The 19,894-nt window shown below is 35.9% G+C and overlaps 1 protein-coding gene across 2 annotated transcripts in view; it reads left to right on the top strand.

The window, feature by feature from the left end:
- The window catches only part of LOC129765164 (semaphorin-2A), a 310,102-nt gene that overhangs the window by 263,323 nt on the left and 26,885 nt on the right, over positions 1-19,894 (top strand). For both annotated transcript variants that reach the window (XM_055765066.1, XM_055765065.1), the window contains exons 7-8: positions 4,542-4,679; positions 14,903-15,035. In XM_055765066.1, the coding sequence (XP_055621041.1) occupies positions 4,542-4,679; positions 14,903-15,035 (271 nt within the window). The remainder of the gene's footprint in view (positions 1-4,541; positions 4,680-14,902; positions 15,036-19,894) is intronic.

Genomic DNA, 19,894 nt, shown 5'->3' with positions numbered 1-19,894 from the left:
TTGCTCTTTCCGTTCTTATTTATGTCTACATGGTTGATCCGAATATTATTGAATTGGACAAGTTTACCAGTTAAGTGTTAAAATGTTTTTAAATTCTACAATTATGAAAAACAACTAAAATTCACAATTTTCCGTGGAAATTTTCCCTGTCAACTGTCTACTCACGTTAGATATACAGGGAAACTTCGATATAACGTACCCTCGTTATAACGTACCCTCGATATAACGTCACTCGATATAACGTACAAATTATCAAAGTCCAGAGGAATAATTTTTCGAGTATTGTTTTTCTGAAAGAACAACAAATTATATGTATTTTGATACTAAAGCTTGTTTTGTATCTTTAACCAATCCCGAAGTACAACTGTTTTGTGATTCCGGATTCTAAATGAATCAAATTTTAATCAACAGTACGATTAATCAAGGTTGACTTAGTCTTCTAATTGATTTTATTCATTTACATTACTCAAACAGCAACACAATAAAGTAATATAAGTTACGTTTCTGAGTTCTTTATTATGCTTCGATATACCGTACAATTCGATACAGCGTACAATTTTGAACGTAAAATGTACGTTATATCGAAGTTATCCTGTATCTACGTTTCGTTACATGAAATTGTGCGTCTGATGACAGCTGGGTCGAAATCGACCACGAGAAGCATCTCTTTCGAGATTTTAGTGCAGTACTATTTAAAACCGTGTAAATGGAGAAACGTGAAATTTTGAATATATTTTCTAATTTAATTTCTAAATTTAATCCCACCCAGAGTACTCATATAATGACAGCACAGATTGTTCAAAACAGTGAATTGAAGTAAATTTTGTCACGAATCTTGTGGCTCAGTTTTTCTTCAAACGGAAGTGAGATTATAATGAGTAACTTTCCCTACAAATATTCATTTTCATGGTTTAACTCGATTTTCCCGATTGATTCTGAAAAGATATTCGCGGCTGTGAAAATCGCCATGATTTTTTTATCGCGAGTTTAGTTCCTTTCGGTTTTTCTAAAAAAGATTGTTATGTGCTAAGCCACAACTATTGAATGAGATTCAGTCTGAAAAAATGAAAACGTTCTGAAAACATATGAATGATATGTTGTTGATCTCTGCTAGTTTTCTGATCATCAGTTTGCGATTTTCGAACAAATTGTATCAACTTTTTCTTCAGTTTTCTTCAAAGATAAGCTACATTGTCAATATATTCATAAATATTTCATATGGGCCATGAAGCCATTAATTTCAGCCTCACAATTTATTTTAAAACTATTTTTTAGGGTTCAAAAAAATTATAGGAGGTTGTGTTCAAGACACGACTGCATTGTTGATGTAGAACTAAGCTGTGGTTTAATTCCAGTCGCTTGTTTATAACTGCGGATATTATTTTATAATGCTAAACAATTTTAAAATTTTAAAATTTTAAAATAATCGCAGAACAATACATGCTCGACACAAGGTGCAGCTGTCATCCTTAGTGGGGAATGTTTTGCTACTGGCAAGCGAAACCAAATCACATATAAAATTTCAGAATGACATTTACTTTCTTGGTGACTAAATAAGCGAAATAAACTCTATCTGCACGTGAACCCAAATAAATTAATAACTTATTATGACTTATTGAATAACTTGGTATTTCCCAAATAATTGTTTGGTGCACAACTTTAACGCCTGTTTCACCATAGTGTCAGTTCAATGCATTGATGCAATGTTAAAGGCACCAACGAAGCATTTATGATGACAGAAAACAAACTATGTTAACTGCTTGGAAAAAGGCTGAATATTTGCCTCAACAGAGATTCATCACTAATACCCTAGCGTAAATATTTCCCTCCCGCTATCTCCCCTCCTTGTTTATATTTATCATTGCGACTGCATAATTTGCGACACAAAACAAATGTCAATCATAGCATAAAAAAAGTATGCGATTGTTGCATCGTTACAGCGTCAATGCACATGGGAGCAGATACAAATGGGGTTTCAGCGTAGCGAAGATGCACTATTTTTACGTACGGGTTATGAAGCACGCACGTACGCACATAAATATCCATATATCGATGGCTTGAAGCAACTAAATATACACACATTTATCACCGTTTTGCGCTCTTCCCAACAGAAGCCCTTTTTGTTAATATTGCCAGTCTAGATTAGCTTAGCTGCCATCCTTTGTAGAGAGAATTTTCCTACCGTCATGCGAAACCAAATCACTGACAAAATTCCAGAACATTCTTGATGAGCTGACGATAGCCTAGCTTGATGGTTCCTCACACAATTGTGTAGCTCAGAACCTTAATGCAATGGCGTCAATTTGATGCAATGATTGCAATGCCAGAGACATCAACGAGTGAGTAATTTGGTCGCGTCCACAGCTCAATCCGAAACGAAGACATGTGATGACGCAAAACAAGGAAGAACAAGCGATATTCATTGCTTTGAATACAGAACGATACTGAAAGTTTGTCTTCTTTCGTTGCTTGAGACTTTAAACTTTTTCAGTTCATTCGTCTCTAACCTTCGAAAAGGCCCTTGGAAAATTTTATCCATCATATTACTCCTCCACCTCCATTGCCTTGAGAAAGGCATTCGATCCCTCGTCGTCCAGCTCGCCCAGCAACAATGTTGTTCAGTCGATTTCCTCACGAAGAATGAAAGTTTGCCTCAGCGAGATCCACTGTTTATACTCTAGGCAAATATTCCCCTTCGTCCTTCTTTTCCTTTGTTCACGGAGACTTTGCATCTTACGATTTCCCCTTCGTTGCTCGTCGATAAGTTTCGGGTAAGCACCCAAATGGACAGAACAAATGTATGAGGAAATGAGAATGCTTTCAATTTTCATCAATTTAAACCATATACATAATATGGAATTGTAATGTATAGCATATCAAACAAATCATAAGGAATTTCCGATTCGTTTGGTATGTAAATCGCCAAAATCCGTTCGCGGCAAAAATAGTTATTAACGTTAACTTTATGTCATAAAAACGTGACCTGTTTCCTGATTTGGCATCCTTAATGAAAGACGTAGTTCTGCGTCAAAGAAAACCACAACGTAAAATCTTGATTTTAACAAATCTCCATCCTCAAGATAAACGCTCATTAGCAGAAACTTAGCATGAGCGCAAATCAATGTGCTGCCAATGTCACATACAAACATGCCCACTATCTGTAGGCCATGTTAGTAGACTCTTCTGCATCGGTACGTTTCTCCCAGCTAGATTCCGAAGCATGGAATATGTCGCAGTAACCTCAGTAGTGTCACTTGAGACCTTGATGCAAATCTTTTGGTACTACTGGTACTATCATGTGAACAAGAACATTCTGGGAGAGCCGAGGCAATACCAGAAAGTGGTTTGATGGCAATTCTCTATTTTGATGAGCATAGCTTCAAGATATTTCACGGTAGACGGAGACATTTTTGACGAAAAAGAATGGTATTCGAATAGTCTGAAAATATTGAATTACTGCTCGCCCACATATTACTTCGCCTCTTACCTATCCCAAGCAGTTCGGGTAAGCTGCGACCAGGAGTCGATTTTCATGTATTTTTACATATTGGAGAATAACATGTGGGAACACTCCATGCTGAAAATGGTAAAATCTGTTAAAATTCAAATAAATACAATGACAACTATTTCACATCAGCTCACATTGGGTCAGATTTGGAATACATTTTCTAATCCATTTCGATTATATGCGCTGTTCTGTTATCAGCGAATTAATTTGATTGTAAATTCGACATGTGTCTAATTCCCACATGTACCGGTGTCACATTATGTTACCATGTAGGTGTGCACCATTGGACACAAAATTTTCATCACGCAACAATTACATGCGTTGGAGAAGAGCCAACGCGCTTATTTGAATAGACCGTTCGGCTCGGCAAGCATTATTTTGATTTCCTCGTTCGGTGTATTTCACACAAAGCCGCGAATTTGAAAATTCGGTGACACAAGCGGCAGATTTATGTCAACATGTCGCAGCAACATTGTTTCAATTATGGAACTTTCAATTAAATTCTCGGTAGGGGAAGAATGCCGCTTGCCTCAATGTTTATATTTACCAAATTCTATCCGAAAGTTTCTCTCATTTATGGGCGGACTCTGTCAGTTTCACATTCATATATGCCGAATAAATAAACATCCTGAACAAAGCATAACGCAGAGCAGAAAACAAGAATCGAATTGAAAAAGTTTGTCCATCAGTAGTTGACCATTTTTTGGAATTGTTCTGTTCGCCATGTGAGCAGTCTAAATTTTCAGCAAACTTGTTCGTTTTTCCTCCTCCATTTAATATTTCTCCATCGGCACAAAAGGCTCCGATCGGGTGCATTGATTGTTTGCATTCCGCTCGTTTGCATTTTCGCTATTGTCCGAATCCCTTTCCGCCAACCGCGCAGTTCCGTCGGAATCATTTAAATCATCACATTTTCTCCCCTCACTTTCCCCGCCTTCTACAGAACCGGATTCATCCCGAGAATACATTGGATCGCAAATGTAACGGAATAACAAGCAAAAAATAAAAATGAACCTCTCTTATTCACTTGCAGTCCAACCTCACTCATCTATCACGGACGGAATTCGTGCCCGGGATTGGGCTCGGTATCGCCAAGTGCCCATACGACCCGCTGGATAACTCGACGGCCATCTACGTGCACCATGGCAATCCCGGAGATTTACCCGCGCTGGTGAGTAAAATATGAACCTAGAAAACACAGCAACACATCCATTAGAACCATTAGCGAGAGAGAACCGCGAGGTACTCGGGCCAGGCCCCCTGGACCACGAGGAAACTACAAGCTAAACAAAAACATATAACGAAAAAATCTCTGCGCCAAAACTCCCTGTATGTAATATATGGCCGCCAATGAGTGCAAATATAGCCGGCACACAAACAGGAGAAAAAAAACTGAACTAAAATAACTATCGCGGAATAAATTTTCGAAAAGCTCGCGAAAGCCATCAATTGTGTGTGTCTGTGTGTATGTGCCGCGGTTTTTATTTGCCACGGCCGAAACTTCAACTTGTGTGTCGGTCGAAGTGGATTGTTTGGTGATTCAATTGGCGCAGCCAGCAGCAGCAGCAGCCGAATGGAAATGTCAGACAGGAAGTTATCAATTTACAATAGGGAACAAACCAAATCAACGGTTGGGAGAAAAAAACAGATCCTAGTTTATTTAACGCGGTGGAAATATGGAAAAGTTACGTCTTTTGCAGGTGAACCTGGTTATTTAATGTATTCAAACCGGCGAATAGAAGCGATTTCAATCCGGTAGTTTTTTGTTCTTTTATTGTGATTTTTTGGTGAATGAAAATTCAACGCTAAATGACGGATCGATCAGACTTGACTTCTGTCACATCCGAATTCGCGAATTGCATTGTGACATTTACTCGATTGTAACATTTACTCCAAATTAACTTTTGTTCGGGTAAAACACTAGAGTTTTATTATTAGAAGTTAATTGTAATTTTTATTACAGGCTTTAAAAAACGACAATAAAAAGATCACATTTGTTTTCTTAAATATATATATGAATACGCCTTTTTAAAATACATTGATAACTCAGCAAAATTCAAATTACAATAATTTTTTCTAACACATTCACATTGTTCTACAAATTACTATTTTTTCAATTTCAATGAGGTGTTATTTACAATAGGAGATGATTATGGCAATTCTAACGATCGCAGGAACAGGAACTGCTATTTCTGTAGTTTCTGTAGTTTCTGTAGGGCGACTAATTTGGTCTTACCTCAATACACGACAAAAAATATAAATTATACTGCAGTGCAGTGACCTCGAAATTTCATCGATAATAAGCGAATCACACATTGAGTAAGCTAGCGATAACAACATATTTTTTAAACTGTTATGAAAAGCGTAATACCGGGTGTGCAAGTTGGAATTGATCGGTTGATGTTTTAGATGTTGCTAACAGGGCATTCCTTCGATTTGACATATAGGGTAAATGATCTTGGTTTGCCCGATTTGGGGTGTTTTTACGCAACTAGTAGATGCAAATCGATTTTTCTTCATAAAATCACATATAATCGATACGAGTTTGGGTTTGTTGCAAAGCCCCAAGTCTATAGTTACTAATATTACCATAAGGTGTTGAAATTATTCAAATTTTTATGTTTTTAACGATTTTCCTCAAAGAGGAATTATGATCATGGTTTGACCACCTCCGATCATGGTTTGTCCAAAAAATTATCATGGTTTGTCCGGGTTCAGAAATCACCATTTTTGAATGAAAACATTCGAATTCTCAAGTAGATGCGGCATTTATCATTGCTCGAGTTTACTGTCATCATATTGATCCATTGATAATTTAGGCTTTCTTCAGAATAGTGCCTTTTCTTGGGCGTTTTAAAAGTGTTACCCTCAACACACTCAACACAGAGAAACTTTATTTCTGCTATGCGCGAAGGACACAATAAACAAACTTTAGCGCGCCAAGCGGTTGCCATAGAAATCATGTAGACAAAACAACATTATTGACTCATGATCTCATGATCAGAATTGAGTTCATTAAAATGCGTTAATTTAATGGTTTAGCTATGTAAATCTGATACAAATGGTGTTCAAGCATGATGTAAACAATATTTGTAAGTGTTATAATCCAGAAAAGGTCTGAATACGTGCCAAATAAAATTCTGGTGATCGATTAAAAATCAGCTCGAAAGAGGGGCGCATTGACACAGATAGAAGGTGTATTTTAGAATCCTTTAAAACATGTGATTTCGTAAAAATATACTATAAAACTACTGTAAATCATGAAGAAGACAATTTTATTTATATGTATTGAAACATTCGAATACCTGATTTGACAAAGATTTGCTAAATTAGAACATTAAAAAAAAGTGAACAAACCATGATCATATTTTCGACTGGACAAACCAAAATCATTTATGTCATTTGTTCATACGACATTAAACTTTAGAAATATGTCAATGTCCTTCGCTACTTTTTTTTACATTCGAAAAGCAGTTATAACGTTATTTCGAGAATCCAAGGCGCAAAAAATCGTGACTTGAACCCGGTGCAGGCTGACCATTCTTTGCAAAGCCAAATCGTTTCACCCAAAAGACGATTTGTGTATGGTGGAACCAGAAGAGTATGCTGTACCATGAACTAAAACCGGGTGAAATGGTGAATACAGATCGTTACTGACAACGAATGTTTAGTTTGAATTTTGCATTGATAGAAAAACAGACCGGAATGAGACCAAAGACACGGTAAAGTTATATTATAGCATGACAACGCTCCGGCGCACACTTCTAAAGTCGATAAGAACTCAATAAAAATTCTTAACTGGGAAACGTTGTAGCACACGCTATATTCTCCGGATTTAGCTCCGTTAGATAACCAACTTTTCGATTCAATGGGATATGCACTTGAAGGGCAGCACTTCGCCTAATATGAAAATGCCGATGGTTCGGCGAATGGTTTTCGTCGAAACAAAAAAGGTAAATAGGAAAGGAATCCGCAATTTGCCCGAGAGATGGGCGGAAAGTGAAGAATCAAATAGGAATTGATTAAAAATATTTGGAGATTTTGTGTGTTTTATTCATCAAAAAAAACCGTACAAACTCAACCTACACACCTGGTAAAGTTTTCTATTTTCCTTAAAACATTAATCTCAACAAGTCCGAATGTCACATTCGCCCTAATAAAAAGGAGAAAACATTTTTAAAAATGTATGATCCATAATCATATGTTCATAATCAATAGCATCAATTCAATAAATCAATATAACTTGAAGGGACTGTTTGTTAATAAGAAAGGTATGATTCCCGCTTAAATATTTGGAACGTGATGTACAAACACGAAAGAACAGATTTTTTTCCTGTCAATGTTTAAGGTATTTCCAGGAAATTAATGCTATTGTTTATTCTCGTATGTGAATTACTAGTCTCGATTTTTGATAAAATTCTTCGTTCCGAAAACACTTTCAATGTTCCAAAAACCTGTGGTAACGTATCTATCTATTTTATGGAGACTCACTAAATGGAAGGGCCAAGGAACTTTCATTTTATTCACACAAGTTCCTATAGCGCAATGGCTAAATCACAGTAACGATGATGTTGAATTCCATTATTCCAATTATTCATTTTACATCGTATGTATATTGCTCTTCTATGGTAGGTTGAATTATTCATTTTATATTTGGCAAAATCATATTTTTTCCTGTATGCTGACTAAAGAATAATTTTTCAAAAAGGTGATTTTGTTTAAGGAGAGTCTATAACCAAGGAATTATAGCTCGGATAATTATTCGTATGAAAAAGAATTGTAGGTTGTGTAAAAGTTAATAAACTTGACACCCAAAAACTCTAATTGAACACTCATGTTACGATGTGAATGCAGCCACAAAAGCCATTCCATGTGGTTATACACCAGAGAACCAAATTTCAAATCTAGTTTAGGAGAAAAGTGAAAACTTTATTTGAATAAGCACTAGTTATACCATAAATTCTTGGAAAGAACTTGATTTTTATGCACCAACCTTTGAAAGGGGCGAGTTAAAAAACTACATAATTATTAAAAATATTTTAGGTCTTCATTATTTTTATTATTCTGGAATCTCTGCTCACCAAACTTTAATGTATATATACCATATAATGGATAATTGACTATTTGTTCGAAGAGCCGCGGGTAGACAGAGGTTTCATTTTGAAATTTGTGAGAAACAAGGATTCGAAAAACAGGCAACGCTTCAAAGTCACAAAAATAGAGCATTTGTTTAGTTTATCAGCTTTAGTTTATTCTCCGAGCAAACAATGAGAGTCAACAACACACAAAATTTGGTTAAGATCGATCCACAAATAGAGGAGTATCAACTGTCTCAAGAAGATGTTGTCACGTCACGCAAAGTATACGATCCATTCCAGCGTGACGTTGTAATATTTTGACTCAATACAAACAGTTCCGTTACAAAACATACAAATGAACTTTCTTCTATGTTCTATCAACAATAGACGAACATAGATTCCAGAATATAGAATAGATTCTTGTTTCGACTACCGGTTTTCTGATGATAGTACTGAGTGACAAACAAAATATGGGAACCCCATACGATATGGGTATTGGTTGCAGGTTGTGGTTGCTTACCAGCGGAAATCGAATATCGTATTCCGAAGTCATTTTAAAATCGAGGATGTTGGCTTCCGGTTTGTTAAAAACGGATTTAAAAGACCGGAAATGGCATAATATCCCACAATACGATCGTAAATGGTAGCGTTGGCATATATCCATAGGTACGCGAAGAAGGATGAAAAAAGAAAATAAAGTTTGATAGCGAGCGAATAGGATTTAACCTACAAATGCGTGATGATGTATATGTACATTAGGGTGGCAATGGATGTAGGGTAAAAGGGGGGAATTTAGACCCCCTAATCGAATCGCCTAATATTTCCAAACCAATACGGTCTAAATAAAAAATGTAACATTGAACATTGAGCTGCACTTGTTTTCTCTCAATCAATAGTATTTAATCATGATATAAAGCTTCGATCTACCAAATATATCATAAAATAAAAGAGATGATTTTTGGACATTAAAATTTGATGCGGGGTGATTTGGTCCAGAGTGTGTTTCATCGAAAAAAACATACATATGTTTATGTAAAGTATTTTGGGATAATGTTACAATCAGTAACAGTGTGTTGGAATCGATACCAGGTGTCTTGGCCAGATTCCAGACCAGAAAAATTGGATTGAGACCATCTCGAATTCTGCATGGATCTTTTCTCTGTTGTTCGAGCATTTTCAAACACTTTCGATGCTTGGTCAAAGAAAATCCGTTCTTGATGGCCCGCATTACTTTTTCAAGCTACTCCTTGTTCCAACATTGTCTGCCCAACCTCTTTTTGTAATTTATCGGCATCTGGAATCGATTAGACCAAAAAAAAGCCTCACACCTGTAGGACCAATTCACCCCACACAACATGCAAAAAAAAAAAAAAGGATCCATTCCGGGTAATGAGAGGGCTGACTCATTAGCAAAGGTAGGCGTCAATTCGCCTTCAATGAATTTTATTCTTTAGTCCGTAAAAATACCATCGCTAACTGGCAACGCAAGTGGAATGAAGATGAATTGGGCCGGTGGTTTCACTCGATTATCCCTAAGGTTAGCCTCAAACCGTGGTTCAAAAGTCTGGACTTGAGTCGGGACTTTATTCGCACCTTCTCCCGACTCATGTCCAATCACTGTTCGTTAGATGCGCTACTCTTTCGTTTCAATCTTGCCAGCAACAATCTCTGCGTCTGTGGTCAAGGTTATCACGACATCGAGCATGTTGTTTGGTCGTGCGAGGTGTATCTTGTCGCCAGATTGAATTTAGAAAACTCCCTTCGGGCCCGATGAAGACAGCCCAATGTGCCGGCGAGAGATGTGTTGGCTCGGTTAGACCTTGATTACATGATCCAAATATATGTTTTCCTTAAAGCTATCGATCTTCGTGTGTGATTGTCCCTATGTCTTTATACCCTCCTTTTCATTCATTGCGAGCGATTGCCCCCCTTGGTATAAACAGTAAAATAAGTTGAAATGTAAATATACAATAGATATACGAATAGATTTAAGAATTGAGTGTGATCATCAACATTGTAACAATTCCCTTATATCCCATCCCTTTCCTGAAAGAATATGTCACCCTTCTAAACTCGAGTAAACCGTTTTTCCACCTTACTAACCATAGTGTTAGGAAAATTGTGTATGTATAGTTTTAAAAAATATATTTAAGAATTCGGCTCCTTTAAACTAATGTAACTGAGCCTGTAAAAATAAACGATTTATAAAAAAAAACATGCAAAAATTCAAATGCAATTAATTTCATGTATTGTTATCAAACTTACAGTTTCGCTGCATCAAATTGTTCCTCTTCTGTAGGCGAACTAAACTTTACTGCACAATACTCGAAAAGTTTGTTTAATCAGCGGGAAAACCTTAAAACCCCGATTGGAAAACTCACATTTTTTGACAATCTAAGTGTTTGTTGTGTTCATGCTACCGATTCCTTCCAGCTGTCGAATTTTACCAATGTTTTTTTACGTTAGGTACATGCGGTTCAACAATAGAAAGATATGACATTATAAAAAATCCAAGTTGAGCCGTACTTTTTGAGATAAAGGGGTGGTCCAAATCACCCCGTGTTACCCTATGGGAAAAATTTCATCATCGAATTTCAAAAACCGACCATGTACATTTTGTTTAAAAAAATTATCTGTGCAAATTTTCAGCTCGATCGGACATGATTGAGGGATGCCTCAAAGTACTCAAAGTTTTGATTTTTTGGCCACTCAGGTTAAGTCCCAAAAAGTCGATTTTCGGCCAAATTTTTTTTCGTGTTGACACCAGATCTTGACGTTTTATGCATTTTTAAATCATTTGGCATCGAAAAAAAAATTTCGATTTTCTAAATTTCTTTTACTCACCCCCCCCCCCCCCCCCCCCCCCCTTTGAAGATTTTCGAGGATCAAGAAATCAAAACTTTGAGCGCTTTGAGGCACCCCTAAATCATGTCCGATCGAGCTGAAAATTTGTACATATCGTTTTTCGGTTTTTGAAATTTGACATGACCATTTTCGCTGCCACCCTAATGTACATCAGTGCTTAACAATCACGATGTAAAAACTGTGAATCGGTTGAGGGCCACCCCGACTTTTCCCAAATAACGGCATACCGTGTACTCCAGGGAACTGGTAGATTCAATTTATATAGCTGAGACGTGTGTAACATGGCAACGCTTTGTGGAGACTGTTTTTTTTCGCACAGAGTGCGCTGTAACGTCACAAAATGCATGCCGATTTTCTAAAAGTTCTTGCGAGTTTTTTGGAAAACTGAATATACTGGGTCGTAAAAGATTAAAAAAAATATATAAAAGATTGTAAAATAGACATGTAAAAAAATCCTCGGTGAATATTGGATGTGCAACTTAGTTCGTTCCGTTTCCACAAGATAACTCAACGGACCATAAATAGTTAATGGCGACAGCTGATTTTTGCTGAATCGTGAACTGTCGACATCTGTCATCCGGATATTGAGTTTTGCACAAGTTCCATTTTTTAATGCATTAAAAATGACGAGCTTCGTTGCAAATAAGCACCATTTGCGAGAAGTTTTGATTTCCGGTTCCTATTGAAAGAAAAATGCAGCGGAAGTGCATTATATGTCTATGGAAGTTCATCGCGACCCTGCACCATCGGATAAATTTTGTAGCAAATGGTTGAAAAGTGGTGATTTTAATGTTAAAAACAAAAAGACCTGGAGGTCTACCGAAAATGTTTGAAGACGAATAATTAGAGACATTATTCGATCAAGAGTCGTGTCAAACGCAATCAGAACTTGCAGATTCATTGGGAGTATCTCGACAAGCTATTTTTTTCTCGACAAGCCAAAGCAAAGAGATTATGTTCTACACGAATTGAAAGCGAGAGATGTCGAAAGGCGATTTTGCATGTCTGAAATGTTGCATGAACGGTTTGTGTGGAATAGGCTTTACTTCAGAACAGGCTATCTAAAATTGATTGGATTCATTCTTTGCCTCAAAAAGATGAATGCTTCTTTCGCAACGGAATACGTAAGTTGCCGTAAAGAGTTGCAGACCCAGTATGTTTTCGAGGAATTTGGGATTAAGTTTTTTAGAGTTCAAATAATTTAGGAACATATGCTTTTTTCAAAGATTTTTTCCAACTCTCTATTAAGAACGATAACGTTATTACTTACTAGCTATTTTTTATCTGTATTATAGTGATTTTCAACTCATTTGGCTGGTTCGTCACTTTTACTTCCATTTTTGGCAGAATGTCGGGAGTGAGATTTGAACTCGTGACCTTTAGCGTGAGAGGCATGGATGTTACCACTACTATAATTTCGAGGGAGTGCGATCGATGTACAGAGACCGAAAAAAATAACCCAATTCGGACTTTTCCTTTTTCTTATTTTAGGAAAAAAGGGAAACTAATTATTTTCCGGACCCCCCTAAAATGGATATGACTACCCTAACGAAAAAATAAAAAACGGGTCTAATATTTTGCGATGAAGAACAAAACTACCAATTTTCACGAAAATCTGAGAACATCGGTGCGGCATGGAATGGCTGTATATAAGGATGCCAATGAATCTCGAATCTCGATTATCAATAAGTTACCCCATAAAAAACGTTCACCACCTCGAAAAAACACTCTATGCAAAATATCAGCTCAATCGGACTTAAGGGAGAGTGGCGCAAAGCGGTTTAAAAAAAAAATTAACCCAAGCTCCCTCTTTCGGAAATCGGGGTTTGAAAAAATGATTTCGATTCCAAATATATTAAAACTGCATGAAACGTCGAGATCTACTGTCATCTCGAATTTTGTTTTGTCAAAAATCGACACTCTGGGACTTGTTTTCGGAATGCGAGGCAAAACTCGTCATCCCCTCGCTTTTGTTTCGATGCCTTCTTCGCTTTTTGGATCGCCGTCCGGATGTTTACCGCTGCTTCCATCCGCAGATACCATGAACCCTGCTTAAATATAAGATTGAATTCCATCATGCTCGTTTTTAGTACCAGTAGATCCATAAGGATCGTCTCTCGGAGGATGCGGCTTGTCCCAAGCAACGTATCGCAAAGCAGAATCGTCGGTTGACTAGAAACAATGATCCAATCTTTGGGCAAGACGAAATATTGGATGGTTGGTAAGAGTTAAAAATAATAATGACTCTAAAACCAAATCCTTTTGAACGCTTTCTATTGCATGATTCACATTTTACAACTTGCGATATTTTACTGAACACCGAAATAAAATTCGAGATATAGTAATTCACTATTTCATTTACCGACACAATCAATACCTCCAATGATATAGATTTGAATTTCCTCCGGCGATCTTTTGGTGTTTTGGTTCTACATTCCCACTTCTTTGGCGCCTTAAGTTTTCGCGACCAATCTTCACGATATTAATCTTCATTCCGCTTTGGTTGCGCTAGATCAGGTCGAGCACTTATCTTTGCACGCTTCGGTTGATAGATCAGCTGGTGTATTAAATCGCAAATTTGTTAATATTTTGGCTACAATGGACGGCGAAATGATATATCTCACAATACAATACAACAACAGTAAATAACAAGTTTGTTGAAAACCGTATAACGATATGCGTTGAGCCTGGAAATGGATCTTTTAGGGATGTCTGACAATATGAGCTTTTCGGAATTAAATAATCACTTATATCACTTGAAAACATTCGTTCTTTCAGATTGTCAAAATAATCAAATAATCAAAATGTCGCAAATTTTGGTTTCAATTTTTTTTACATTAACGGTTTGACGTAAGACTACGTCTACCTTCAAATGTATCATATCATAAAACATGGGAAGTTCTTATTAAATAGGTTTGGGTTCGTAAATATTTCAAATTGACGCAAAACCGGAAGTTTTTCCATTATTCTATAGACTTTTTTGCGCTCTCCAAACAGAGCCGTCAATAACGAGCACTCAACGTTGCGCCGAGGTTTATAATTTCAATGGTACTTTTTTCGCAAAACCTTATTACTTTCGTGAAATGTCCTTAAGTCAGTTTTTTTTCTTTAAACACGATATTGTCAAGCTACAATTTTCTTATCAAAGTTTGTCTCAAAATACAACTTTTTTTAAACAATTTCCTTTCGGTCGGAATAATCTTAGCATCCGTGGCAAAAAAAAACTTTAATTTACTATACCACAAAGTTTCGCCAAAATCTTCATATTTTTCGAGGTCATATTTATAAAATTACTAGACTTTTTTGGGCGGAATCACCCAGGAATATTTCAAACGTAATGATGGTATTGCAATATCTCACCTAATTGAATTATTTCTCCAAAATCACTTATTCCTCAACAGATTCGACAAACGTTTCTTTAAACCATTGCTCTTTTCTTCTTCCTCCCCAGTACTCCGGCACCAATGCGGAATTCACCAAAGCCGACACGGTGATATTCCGGACCGATCTGTACAACATGACGACCGGCAAGAAAGTGTTCAACTTTAAGCGCACCTTGAAATACGACTCCAAGTGGCTGGATAGTAAGTATAATTTATGGCTGTAATCTTGGGACGCAGCAGAGCAAGACGTTCACGTATGTGAGAGCATGTGTGTGTATGTGGGGGCGAACATGCCGCACTTTCTGCAATAAAGAAAACCGGTTAAAGGGATTCTGTAACGGACTGATTTGTACGTTTAATGTCTTCGCCCATTGTTGCCTCCTGGGAGACGATTCCTGTAAGGCGCGGGTGGTTGTGACGTGTGCGAGGTGTTGGTAAGGAATTTGTTCCATCGTTACTCTCAGGGATAGTTTGGTGTTGTGTGGTGAGATAATTTATTGGATTTCGCTATGGTTGGGTCGGAGCTGATGACGCAGCTCTCGTTCGTTCCTTTGTCGGGTGCAATAGTGTAGAGCCTCGAATTGTCCGAAGCATTAGAGATCTAATGATAACCCTATTCTGTGGAACATTGTGAGGGCTCAATGTAAGTTTACACCGTTTCCAAACCACGTCTAGAAATCAACCAAAGCGAACAAGACCAGTGTCCTACTTTCCTTAAAATCCCCCATTAAGCCTTCCGGATAGTTCCCAACTGCTACTCAATGGAAAGTAAATCATTTCCTATTCATGGAGTGGTCACTCGTTTATCATTGAACAATTAAAAGAACGCCAAGCCGTATCACCTTTGAGCACTTCAAATGAAACATATTCCTTTCAGAATGCTGTAGTCAACAACCGCAGGACAGGTTATCACGCAAATACTAGGTAGCATTCTTTTCACACTCTTGGCGGCAGCAGTCATTGGCCGAGGAAACTGACTGACTGACTGACTAACTGACTGACGAGCATCGCACGGAGTGTGTCATTTATTTGCTTCCTTCGTTCCCCCTCTCACCCCATCCATCTCGGAATCATTAACTCACCTGTCCCGACAGACAACTATTCAAACATGAATTCAGCCTGGAGTGGCCACCATAGCCAACTATCAGCACATTCCTGACCTACCGGGGAAAAAAACCCTCCCGGTAGTAGTTTTCAGATTTTATTTTTTTTCCTGTTGCTTTCTTTCTCCGACTTCGTCCTGCGCGCCTAGGTGATGAATGCAAATGGAAAAGTGTTGAGTGTTGTAGGTGTTGCATAGCTGTTTTTTTCTCTATGCATTCTGTGTTTGCAGAAAGCTTTTTGCCGTTTTTCTCTGAATGAATTTTTTCACTTTACTTTCTTTTTGTGCGCCAGGTGTTTAGGGGGCTTACCACTCCTAATTGTAACACTTCCAGTAGTTCTTTCCCGACTTTGTGTAAATTGCTGTGGAAGAGCAGCTTGCATTAACTTTTTTTTGTGTTTTATCCGAAACATTTGCGTTTCAATTTTGGTGCCGGTTTGGAAAGATGCCGGAAGATTAGAGTAGCTGTGTCAGATTATTGATATTACCATTTTTTTTGTTCAGTTTGAATTTAAATTTTGATGCGAACTATTCCTTTATCTTCTTTTTTCCTCCATTTTAACACGTTGAGCCCAGCGTCGGTCCCTAGGGGCCGACGTTGAGCTTTTTGGTAGGAAAGTGCTGACTGACTGGGACTGACAGTCAAAATATATACGGTTTGTTTTCGGATGTTTTACAAAATGTGACTACTTACTAGTCGAATTTCTGACTATTTTCTATTAATACAATAAGTGTCTTTGGGATCTGGGACCGACACTGATATTGTGCAAACGCTCTTGATGCATGCTTAATGGAAAGCGCAACAGGAAAAAATTGGAGCTTAACGTGTTAATAGTCATTTGACTATAACAATTCGACGTTATGTTTGCAATTATAATATTGAAAAAGCTAGTATTTTTTTTTTAATATTCATATCATCATATCAAAATATCAAAACATTAAAATATCAAATTTCAAAATATCAAATATCAAAATATCAATATATCAAACTATCAAAATATCAATATATCAAACTATCAAATATCAATATATCAAACTATCAAACTATCAAACTATCAAACTATCAAACTATCAAACTATCAAACTATCAAACTATCAAACTATCAAACTATCAAACTATCAAACTATCAAACTATTAAAACTATCAAACTATCAAACTATCATACTATCAAACTATCAAACTATCAAACTATCAAACTATCAAACTATCAAACTATCAAATTATCAAACTATCAAACTATCAAACTATCAAACTATCAAACTATCAAACTATCAAACTATCAAACTATCAAACTATCAAACTATCAAACTATCAAACTATCAAACTATCAAACTATCAAACTATCAAACTATCAAACTATCAAACTATCAAACTATCAAACTATCAAACTATCAAACTATCAAACTATCAAACTATCAAACTATCAAACTATCAAACTTTCAAACTATAAAACTATCAAACTATCAAACTATCAAACTATCAAACTATCAAACTATCAAACTATCAAACTATCAAACTATCAAACTATCAAACTATCAAACTATCAAACTATCAAACTATCAAACTATCAAACTATCAAACTATCAAACTATCAAACTATCAAACTATAAAACTATCAAACTATCAAACTATCAAACTATCAAACTATCAAACTATCAAACTATCAAACTATCAAACTATCAACTTATCAACATATCAAAAAATCACAATATCAAATATCAAATATCAAAATTTCAAAATTTCAAAATTTCAAAATTTTTTGCGGTTTTTTTCTTGTGCGATTCTTTTTTGTGCGGTGTATGAAAAGAAGCATATTTGACGAAGTTATCGTTCATTTAGTTTTTTTTCGATGGATTTCAGTGCGAAATTATCCACTTTTGAAATCATTCCCCTCCTCTCATCAAATGCTCTAAGTTTTTGCATGACATGATTTCTAACAGCAACACGTTTCGACATGCAACTTAAAGCACAAAACAGCAACACGCAATCGAAAAGGCAAAGTGTCCCATCGCAAAGCAGAGAAACAAAAGGAAATTGAACGGTGAATGGTATAAATTTGAGTTATTTTCTTGGGGGAAACTTTTTTGTGTGGTCCCTATCTACCGCGCAAAAAAGTTTTTTTTCAAAATGTGTACCGAACACGATTTTTTGAAGCTGCTGGTGAAGTTTTGCACGATTTTTTATGCGACTTTTTTTGTGTGGTCCCTATACTCCGTTTAAAAAAAGGTTCGCCTGTATATAAAAATAAATATTTTTCAAATGTGGCTTTGAAATAAGCGAAAATGAAATATTTCAACATTAAAGTTAAAGTTAGTTGGATATTAGGAGTACAGTAGAGTAAAAATCGTGATTTTGGTAGATTCTAGTTGAAGATTCACTAAGAATCGTTGAAAAATAATATTGCAGCGAAACTAAAAAAAAAAATATGGGTTAGGTGTCAAAGAACAAATTGAGAGCTTTAATTTGGTTGATAGAAACATTCAAGTTTATCATGTATTTTTATATAAAATAAGAATAACACCTTAAAAACCACTAACTTTTAAGGCTGCCACTTCTAAAATGATACTTAATTCCACTAATTTGAAAGTTTTACAACTATATCCTGTATTGAATTTTCTCATCTTTCAAATGGAATAACCGAATTGTCCTACATAGCGTATTTTTTTAATGAGAGCCTGCTTAAGGCAAACAGAGTCCGGACAGAAAAAAAGTTCAATAATTGTGTCATTGTTGATATTCGAACATTGGAGGATTTTTTTTTTCATCATATATGATCCTCTATCACATATTTCAAAGAATTCGGATTTTTTATGTATAAAAGGTATTTTATGACTTTTGGGGGATGAATAAAAAATTTGATTATTCTTTCATATTCAAAAAACGAAAAATATATGCATAAAAAATAAATTTTGGAAACATATTTTTTTGACTACATTACATACAGGATTCGATCGTATACAGTAAAAAGAAATCGGAGACTGCATATAATCGAGTTCGCCCTATTTCAAAAATGACGAATTTCATGCCAACTCGACAGGCCATTGGCAGCACTATCTTGCAGTGGGTGTATCTACATTAGTCATTTTATCAACTTTACACGCTTGAAATCGCAAAAAATAGTTAGACTAGTTTTTTTCTGAAAGGGCAACATTTTGTTATTTTTTTAAATTTTTTACGAAAATTTCCAACTTAAAACTATAACCCTTTCAAAATGATGTTCAAAGGACAAGGAAAAAGCAAAGTTTTTTTTTAAATTTTTTTTACTTTATTTACATAAATTTCTAACTCACATGAAAATTATTTAATTAACAGAAAATGAAATTTAGAATACTCTTCATGTTTTATTAAAAAAATATCAAACAAGTTGTTCTAGAAAATTTCGTTGAATTTTTTTTTTTCGAGAATTAAAATTCAAATACCTTTTTTTAATTTCTGAAAAACTAAATAAATGCATAGCCCATACAATTACCAACAAGTCATCTATACATCGGAAGAAAGGCATGTTTTTCATGGAAAAAGTTTCTCTAACAATAACCTTTTCATGTTATATTTGAAAAAAATACTACTAATGCTTAACTCTGTGTGAATTATCGAGTTTGACATGTTCTAAAAACTTTTTTTCTGTGTAGAAACACGCCAAGAACATGTCTAACACAAGAATTTACGTACAGAAAATTTACGAGGATAACATAATATTTTTCTCCATACAATAAAAGCCACATATTCCAGAAACTGTAAAATTTAGACTAAATACATATTTTAATAACGTCTTCGGCTAAATACATGTTTTAATAAGATTGTCCAGTCGTTCAATCGCATATCGTAAAACTTGATATTTGATTTCATAGTTCGCTACCCGATGAGTGTCGAATTATAACGTCGGTTCGGTTTCCTCCTCAGGTTTCCCATAAATAGCCTTCCCCGCCGTTTTTTACAATAGAAACGCATTTCAGAATT

Source organism: Toxorhynchites rutilus, chromosome 2 (genome assembly GCF_029784135.1).
Source record: "Toxorhynchites rutilus septentrionalis strain SRP chromosome 2, ASM2978413v1, whole genome shotgun sequence".
Taxonomy (NCBI): Eukaryota; Metazoa; Arthropoda; class Insecta; order Diptera; family Culicidae; genus Toxorhynchites; species Toxorhynchites rutilus.
Note: the sequence above shows the minus strand (reverse complement) of the source record. Positions and strands in the feature narration are given on the sequence as shown.